The 10,160-nt window shown below is 38.9% G+C and overlaps 1 protein-coding gene across 2 annotated transcripts in view; it reads left to right on the forward strand.

Moving 5' to 3' along the window:
• The window catches only part of nr5a2 (nuclear receptor subfamily 5, group A, member 2), a 57,863-nt gene extending 47,954 nt beyond the window's left edge, over positions 1–9,909 (forward strand). For both annotated transcript variants that reach the window (XM_084116678.1, XM_084116679.1), the window contains one exon: positions 8,406–9,909. In XM_084116678.1, coding sequence (XP_083972804.1) covers positions 8,406–8,653 — 248 coding nt within the window. In that variant the 3' untranslated portion in view covers positions 8,654–9,909. The remainder of the gene's footprint in view (positions 1–8,405) is intronic.
• Positions 9,910–10,160: the final 251 nt, after the last annotated feature.

Raw genomic sequence — 10,160 nt, forward strand, 5'->3', positions numbered from 1 at the left:
ACTTCGCATTAAAAAGTGCAGAAAACAAGGGGAAGAGATATTGATGCTTAGTGTATATCTAGTGTCATATCCATGCAACAGTTATATCCTTTTCTTTTAAAGGTGCAATGTGTAATATTTCTGAGGATCTATTGACAGAAATGCAATATAAGATCCATAACTATGTTTTCAGTGTTGTATAAAGACCTTACTTAATGAACCGTTATGTTTGTATTACCTTAGAATGAGTCATTTATATCTACATAACCGCGGGCACCCCCTTCTATGAAGGTCGACATATCGTGACGTCATGTTTCTACTGTAGCCGACAGCGAACAAACAGCGCTACAGAGTGCGTTTCGTCACTAACTTGAATGAGAAGCAGCAGAAAAAGACGCAGCAGAATACTCAGGTTGTCCCTGACTCTGCAGACGTGGAGAAAAACATGCTGTCTGAACGACGCCTCGGACATCGTAACGTTAGCTATTTCCCCTTACCTAGCTGCTTTGATGCTCTTATCCATAGCTCTTATCTTATACTAACTAGCATGGAAACAGGCTATGGTAAAGTCAGTGAATAAAAGACTAACACAATGATGAACAAGTAAAAATAATCGCAATAACATGTGGTTTTACTGAATAATTAAGTAAATATAATTTAATATAAAATATAATATAAAGAAACCTCATTGCTTGACTTGCTACTCTCTGCTGACTCAGACGACGACATCTTCCGATCCTACGTCGGCCACCGTAGCTTCTAATTCGAGTTTGCAATTTGAAGGATTGGCCTTGAGTGACTGACTGTTTGCAATTCGCAAACCTCACCACTAAAAATCACACACTGCACCTTTAACAGTTGTAAATTTCAGTTACTGTGCGCGTGAAGAACAATTCATAGTGCTCTCTACTCCAGTGTGATCTAACAGACACCCGAGAGAAAGACTCATGATTTAGAAACAGAAATAAACGGGGACATTTTGACATTATTTTGTGTGTATTTCTCTGTTTAAAAATAACTCAATTTAGTACTGAGAGTCGGCTTTATGTGCGCGCACTTTGGGTTTGTGCACAACATCTGCGGGAATGTGTAAAATATAAAAAAAATTAAAAATTCCACGCCGAAATTCAAGCCCTGTAACAGCAACAATATTCATCAGGAGCAAAAGGAATGAGTGAGTGAATGGAGGCAGGTTTGTGTGTCAACTTGCTGTCAGAGAGAGCTGTCATGACAAATTTTTTGGAAAATTAGTATTGGAAGCGTTTTAGATATTTCAGTATCGATGTGTATGTATCGATATATATATAGTGTCAACTGCATGAAATTACAAAAAGGCAAAAAAGCAAAACGTATATGCATAATATAAAAAAGTACAAAAAATTTAATAATTTTTATTTTATTTTTTTACATTTTTGCTGTACCTTATTTTTGATGTTGACATTTTTGCCTGGAACAATGGTCAATTGTACTGTTTAGTGTTATTAAAAAAATTATATTTTTTTGTTGCAGAATGCCACAATTGGCCAATCAGAGCTGCATAATTAGAATTGTAACGTATTATAATACATAAAAACTGTGATCACAACAATTCTTCAAATAAGTAAACCAAGTCATACATTAACATTAAAAGTGATCTAGATTTAAAATTGATTTCGCAGACACAACTTTAAAAGTTGTGACTCAACAGATCAAATATATACTGAAATCAAACATCTGTCAAAAGCAGTATCACAAAGACATTCATGTGTCCAGTGATGATTCGTGGCGCACGAGAGAGCAGCTAAGCCCTAAAACCGTCCCCTGTAACCGGAGAGCGCTATTAAACGTGACGTCACAAATGAGCCGACAGGTGCTGCAACCCTGTGTCTTGTTCTCCTTTTTATCCACCTCTCCTTCCTCCCCTCATCATTGTATTTAAAGCAACAAAGCTGTGGAATGCCTGCACCGCCTTCTGATTGGAAAAAAAATGCCCCATCATCAGTCTTCCTGTAACATAAACCTGCGCGGATGGCATGAGGCTGGACGGGTGTCACACTTCAGGGACAAATATAGAAATGAGAATTTATCTAAACATTGTCTCACTTGGGGGAGAATGGCAGGAGAGACGTGAGGTCACTAAGAGACACAGGCAATGGCCGTGTGTTGTCTGTCAACAGTGGGAATGCTGGGAAGTATGGGCGAGTGGGGTGTTGTCTATTCCTGGTGTTTTCCATGCTTGGAGACTGTCTTGTTCTCGAACTATTATGTTTCTGGAAGGGTTCCATTTTAATGACTGTATAGACAATGTGACTGAGGACAGGAAATGATGGAAAGGAGGAGAAGCTTAACACGTTAGAGCATGTAGGGGGTGACAGCATTACCTTTAAATGTTAGCACCATTCGTGTAGATGTGCTATTATTCCCATTCAGCTTGCTCAGCGAGATTGTCTTTAAATTGTTCCTCTGCCATGACAGTAACTGACCTGAAAGAGAAAAGAAACGTTAGAAGTTTATGCTAATACTCGCTATAGCACCCCTTAAGGCATTGCTGAGAATGCAACACATACGCACATTTTGAAATGTGACAACACTGTGGTTAGCTAATGCGTATATGCGTAATGCAAATATATTCAAAACATATATGTGGCATATATATCTACATATATTTGTCCAGAGAATATATTAAGTGATTTATATATACAGTATAATATGATTGAGTGCTTGATCATAGGTATTTAATCTCTGAGCACATCACATCTCATGATGATATTTTATTAGTTTTATCCAGCTTGCCAGTAGTTAAGTTAAAGCTCCACAAATTAGCTTAGCTTTGACAGGAAGCTTACAAACACGTCATGTAACGTTACCCTCAAGGTAAAGACTGCAGCTTCTAAGCGGAATTAATTAATCCAGAATTTACACTTAAAATATAGAAGCAGATTTAGTATGCGAGTGAGAGTGAGTGTGTGTGTGAGAGAGAGAGAGAGAGAGAGAGAGAGACAAAAACGGAGAAAAAAAGTTACAAATTCTCACATCACAGTTTGGGTCAACACATACAGTATTGCATGACTAACACTGTAATGATCAAACATGAATATAAAAAAAATTAAAACATAAATAAAAGGAGGAAAGAAATCATGCTATGGGTTAACTGTCCTTCACTCAGGAAATATACATCCCCAGGCACTGTGTTGAATTATTAATTCAAATTTGTAAAAAAAGAAAAAGGGGTGGGGTGGAGGAGGGAAACGAGAGATATTGATGGAGTCTTGGCTTTAATGACCTCATTAGGTGTGTGGTTTCCACTATGGGCAGGATCTGGTCTGCAGGTAGAGTTTTCGGGGGGATACTTGACCCCTGAATGATTTTCTGTCACTTTATTATAAACAAGAAGAGCTTGACGCACCTCCCCAGTTCTGCGCATGTAATCACAAACTGGCATGAAAATGTGTTGAATACAAATATAGAGATGCTCAGAGGCCATAGTGCTGAGATAAAGACGGACTCACAAAGGAGTCGACAGAGTCTCAGAAGCCTGTTTGGCTGTTCAGAAATGATCCGCCTCTCAAAATGATAGATATAAATAGATAGACAGACAGACAGACAGACAGACAGATAGATAGATAGATAGACAGATAGACAGATAGATAGATAGATAGATAGATAGATAGATAGATAGATAGATAGTCAAACGTATAGACAGACAGATAGATAGATAGATAGACAGACAGATAGATGGATAGATAGACAGACATAGATAGATAGATAGATAGATAGATAGACAGACAGACAGACAGACAGACAGACAGACAGACAGATAGATAGATAGATAGATAGATAGATAGATAGATAGATAGATAGACAGACAGACAGACAGACAGACAGACAGATAGATAGTCAAACGTATAGACAGACAGACAGACAGACAGACAGATAGACAGACAGACCGACAGATAGATGGATAGATAGACAGACAGATAGATAGATAGATAGACAGACAGACAGAAAGACAGACAGACAGACAGATAGATAGATAGATAGATAGATAGATAGACAGATAGACAGACAGACAGACAGATAGATAGAAAGATAGATAGATAGTCAAACGTATAGACAGACAGACAGACAGACAGATAGACAAACAGACCGACAGATAGATGGATAGACAGACAGACAGACAGACAGATAGATAGATAGATAGATAGATAGATAGATAGATAAACAGACAGACAGACAGACAGACAGATAGATAGATAGATAGATAGATAGATAGATAGATAGATAGATAGATAGATAGATAGATAGACAAACAGATAGGTGGAGTAAACACAGCAAACTGTTGATGAACCCGTTTCAGTTATATTACCTTCCAAACGCAGAGAGTTTTATCATGATCATTATCGTTGGTTCAGCCCACACCCTGAACCTGCTAGCTGACAGTGATTGTGCCAAAAGATAAGCAGATGTAAATATATTTTCCCTCACCTTAAGAGCAGACAGAGTGCCTTTCAGCTAGCATTTGTAACAAGAAACGTTTGCCCCAGCTTCTCGTGTTTATTTCATTACACCTAAGGCGTTTTATACCCTCCCTCCCTACATCGAGTGTGCGGCGTCAAAACCATCCTTGGGCGAATGGGACGTCTCTTCTACCTGCTCAGCGCCTCTATGAAGGGCTTACATTTGACTTAATATATCCCCAACTGTACCAGTCCTGTTTGATTCCCTTTCATAGCAGTCCGAGGTGACCAGGGACGAGCAGACTGAGCCCTTCGCGTCTCTCCTGGCTTTACATGGCTCAGTCAGGAAGAACAAACCTCGGAGAAACAAGTGATGAGCTCACTGATATGCAACATTATGATGTGCTAAAGAGAATAAAGTTTGGATGATTTAGCTTTTAAATACTTCCAAACCACCTAAACAAAAGTAAAACACACTGAGTAAATATTATCACCATTGACCAGGTGGACATTGGCCTTGAGCAGAGCTTCAGGGGCTGGTTTAGATGAAACAGTGGTGTTTGGAGGTCAGCGGAGTTCATGCACCGCCCCATTTCCTGATTGGTGCGAATCTGGAAGAAGTTAATGATGAATAAAGATGAAATTTTGACATGCTTGGCTGACTATATGATTACAGCATGCTGTAAACCCAAAGGGAGGGGGTGTTCAGATACATTTTGCCCTTTGAAACTACACACTTTGCTCCAAAAGACTCTTAAACTTTTGCAAATACACATTACTGTCCTGAATCACCCTGCTTTTAAACAATATTTGTTTCTGATTAGCTTCCAACAGGAAGTCATTCATTACACTGACATTGGTCTGCTAGGAACATCAATGGATTCATCATTTGCCTTTCAGATTTGGCATTATGATTTAATTGCTCATTGACTAAACAATTAGAGGTGAAATTCCATATCCTTGTATATCTTCATTTGCAGTATGCATACTAACAAATTGTAATCAATATGCCATTACTGTAGTGAGTTTGCATACTATATGGCGAATACAGATTGGATGTATTTGTGCATCCATGCCAGTATACAAATGAACCTCACGAGGGCTTTGGGGGGTTGCCGGCATGAATTTCTCGTGGAATGATCTTTTTTCACTTAGAAAATCCTTTCTAATTAAGAAGAGTCCCAGCATATCACAGGGCGAGGGGTGGTGCTGGGGGTGTCTGCGAGTGGATATGTGGGGTCGTCTAGCATGAGCGCTAGTCAAATGAACAATGTATTCCTCAGGACCTAAGGGTTTAGAGGCAGGCTACATCCCGGCCCTAGTGCACACTAAGGCTGTTTCGTGAAAAAAAAGAGAGAAAAAGTTGATAATTAGTCCCACAGTGGCTAAATGTTGAGATAGAAAATAAGAGTGCTTACCATGCGATGCTTCAACCTGACTAGATAACTGCTGCTTGTACGTTTTTTCTGCGTTTTTCAGTCTCTGTCAGCAGGGCATGATTAAGCGTTTCTCGTTGCGGATAAATTAAACAAACATGTTAATTCTCTCCTCGCAACCGGCCTCTCTTTTGCTCGGGGCGAAAGAGATCAAGCCATTGTCATCGATCAGTCGACTCTTTTAACCCCTCCCCATGCTTCGGTTTTAATGTTCAAACGTGGCCACAATAATAAGCAATTATAATTTGACGTTTTTGGTAATGTCTATAATCAGTCTGAGAAAGACAGAGCGCAGCTCCCTCACAGAAAATATGGAGCAAGAAAACAGTAACTTTTGGAAGTTCAGTGAATCGGTTCATTCAGTTTTAAAAAAAGTTTCTGAAATTAGAGATATTTATTGTAATTAGACCAGGCAGACAGACATACAGACCGATAGAACAACTGACAACTGATAGATAGATAGATAGACAGAGATAGACAGAACAGACAGACTGATAGACAGACAGACAGATAGATAGATATATGATAGACAGACAGACAGATAGATAAATACAACAGACTGATAGATAGATAGATAGATAGATAGATAGATAGACAGACAGACAGACAGAAAGACAGAGATAGACAGAACAGACAGACTGATAGACAGACAGACAGATAGATAGATAGATAGATAGATAGATAGATAGATAGATAGATAGATAGATAGATAGATAGATAGATGATAGACAGACAGACAGATAGATAAATACAACAGACTGATAGATAGATAGATAGATAGATAGACAGATGATAGACAGATAGATAGATAGATAGATAGACAGACAGACAGATAGATGATAGACAGACAGAGAGACAGACAGATAGATAGATAGATAGATAGATAGATAGATAGATAGATAGATAGATAGATAGATAGATAGATTCAGACAGACAGACAAAGATAGACAGACAGACAGAACAACATACAGACAGATAGAGAGACAGACAGACAGAAAGACAGAGATAGACAGAACAGACAGACTGATAGACAGACAGACAGATAGATAGATAGATAGATATATGATAGACAGACAGACAGATAGATAAATACAACAGACTGATAGATAGATAGATAGATAGATAGACAGATGATAGACAGATAGATAGATAGATAGATAGACAGACAGACAGATAGATGATAGACAGACAGAGAGACACAGATAGATAGATAGATAGATAGATAGATAGATAGATAGATAGATAGATAGATTGAGAGACAGACAGACAGACAAAGATAGACAGACAGACAGAACAACATACAGACAGATAGAGAGACAGACAGAAAGACAGAGATAGACAGAACAGACAGACTGATAGACAGACAGACAGATAGATAGATAGATAGATAGATAGATAGATAGATAGATAGATAGATAGATATATGATAGACAGACAGACAGATAGATAAATACAACAGACTGATAGATAGATAGATAGATAGATGATAGACAGACAGACAGACAGACAGACAGACAGACAGATAGATAGATAGATAGATAGATAGATAGATAGATAGATAGATAGATAGATGATAGACAGACAGAGACAGACAGACAGACAGACAGACAGACAGATAGATAGATAGATAGATAGATAGATAGATAGATAGATAGATAGACTTCATTGTTTGTTTACTTCTTTCCACAAGGGCTAAATTGTCTGGAGCTGGAGAATTGTAATTGGTCATCTTTGGTTAACCCCTCCCCCTCCCGTGTCCTGATTGTGCCTGCTGGTGTCACCCAGGGGTCAAACATCCTCACCAGCGCCATGAAGGACTCACAGCTTGTTCTACAGACCTCATTACATTGCTGCTGCTACAGTCACTTCCCCCTTCTCCCCCCCACCTCTTTTTTTTTTTGTCGGCCAAGGCAGTCTCGATTATTTTTAGGGAAAAAGAGAGCAGGCAGAGAAGTGTCAGCTGGCTCATTAGATACGGCTGGGTGGGTCCGAGTGCTTTCACAATCGTTCGGACCCCAGCAGTCTCCATTAGGAGGGACTAGAGCGGGATGACCACGCTCCCGTTCAACCCCGGGTCAAAGGGATAAATAAAAGATCACATGAGGTGGCCCCTCAAAACCTGATTAAATAGAGCCACACGCCAGGGATTCATTAGCAGCTCCCGCCGCCACAGATCATCTGAAACACAAGAACACATGCAGCTCATCTCAACACGTTAGCACACCATAAATTAAAGACATGACAAGGAAAATGTCCACATTTAGAGCATAAAAATTCTGATGGAAAAACTAAGAGTACATATGCAGGGGCTTATTTCAAAAACATAAAAAAATCTTAATTATTCCAAACTTTTGACTGGATTGCTTTCACAAATGGCTTCGTAGCCTTTGTTTCTGATCCTGGTGCATTTTCCTTGTGAAAACGAACCGTACCAAGAAGAAAGTGAAGCATTGTAACAAATTAAGTCCCTGTTATGGAACAAATCAGCCGATCTACCGGTGTGAAAACGCCCTTAAGTAACTATACAATGGTCTTTATCTCATCTTTTTTTCAGACGTCAAGAACCTGGAGAACTTCCACTTGGTGGAGAGCGTCCAGGAACAGGTCAACGCCGCACTGCTGGACTACGTCATGTGCAACTATCCACAGCAGACGGACAAGTTCGGCCAGCTTCTGCTGCGGCTGCCAGAGATCCGGGCCATCAGTCTGCAGGCTGAAGAGTATCTGTACTACAAACACCTGAACGGTGACGTGCCCTGCAACAATCTACTCATAGAGATGCTGCACGCCAAACGTGCCTGAGGACCTTCTTGTCTCGACACATCGCGCACTGCTCCCAGCTCCACCTCAGCCCAGCGTCATCACCAGACATAGCCTTCGAAAGACCAGATGCGCATGGGTTTGCGGTGGGACGGACGCTTTGGATCTTATGGAGAGGGCACGGTAATACCTGAAAGCGGTTTGGCTCGAAGGGCAGATGCATTTCTGATAAAGAAATGAAATGAAGTGTTATAATGACCTCTAGGCCGCGGGTTGTCGAACCATGACTGTCGGTCGATATTTGTTCTGTGTGCAGCTGATCGAAACGTCCACTTTACACTCAGACTCAAGGTGGAGGGTTTTGGATTACTAGGAAGGAACTGGGCTCTCTTTTAAGACTGGTTTGCCAGCATTGACCCAAAGTTTCCATTAGGACTGGCCATGTGGCCCTCCTCTGTCTGTTTTAAGGCACACAAGCTGGGCTAGAGCCAGTAGGCGGAGGGAAGACGGACAACCAGCCGTTGCCTGCGGAAACCACAAAGACTTTATTCCAACCCCTCACCAAAAAAAAAGACGCAACACATTTCTTTTTTTTTTTTTTTCTAATTGGCAGTCGTTTCTTCTTCTTTGTCACTTTGAGGCTGCTTTTTGCCAATGTTTTCTCTCCAAAAGTGGAAAAATGGTGAACGTCACAAATCCTGTCGAGAACATGTCCGTGTATTATTTCATCTCAAAATCATAAGAAAGAAATGAGAAATTATATTTTGCTCAAAGAAAACGATGTCTAATATTTGGATTTGAATTATTTAAATTGTACTGCAAATGAAGTAATGAATAAAATGTAAGTAATTCATAATAAAAAAATCATTTTGGAGGTACATGTGCTGAATTGTCATGACATAATTATTAAAAAGTAAAAGATTCATAATAAAGCAAAATTAATTTTATTAAATAATTGATACAATTTTTTAGGTAAATTATCATCACATTACATAAATACATTAAATAGCTCATTCATAATAAAACAGAATTTTGGGGGGTAAAAATGCTAAATAATAATTCATAAATATTAACTATTTTATTAATTTAATTAATGCAAAACTTATAACACAAAAATAATTTCTCATTTTTTATTCTTTGATTTTGGGAAAAAAAATGCTTAAAAACATTTACCTCACAACACACCTTTTTTTGTAACATTTTGCAATTTGTTCATCAACAAATGTGAATGTAAATAAAGTGCAGTCTCAGAGCCAGGATGAAGAAATGCCGCCTCCGTCAACACAAGACCAAAGCCTGCAGAGAACAAAAAAGAAAGAAAGAAAGAAAAAAAAAACAACCTTAACTATCAGTATTAATAATTTGTGATGTCACAGTCATGTGAGTCTTGCCTTATTTCATTTCCATGCTAGCTAACCGTGCTGATGTGAATTACGATATGTAAAATAAAAAGTACATATATATATAAAGTATTAATGTTATACAATTGAAAAGAAATGAGGTGTTTACATTCATGTGGGAGATAACTGTGATGCGTTCAATTGCAAAG

Source organism: Abramis brama (assembly GCF_963993115.1).
Source record: "Abramis brama genome assembly, chromosome: 6".
In the NCBI taxonomy this organism is placed as follows: Eukaryota; Metazoa; Chordata; class Actinopteri; order Cypriniformes; family Leuciscidae; genus Abramis; species Abramis brama.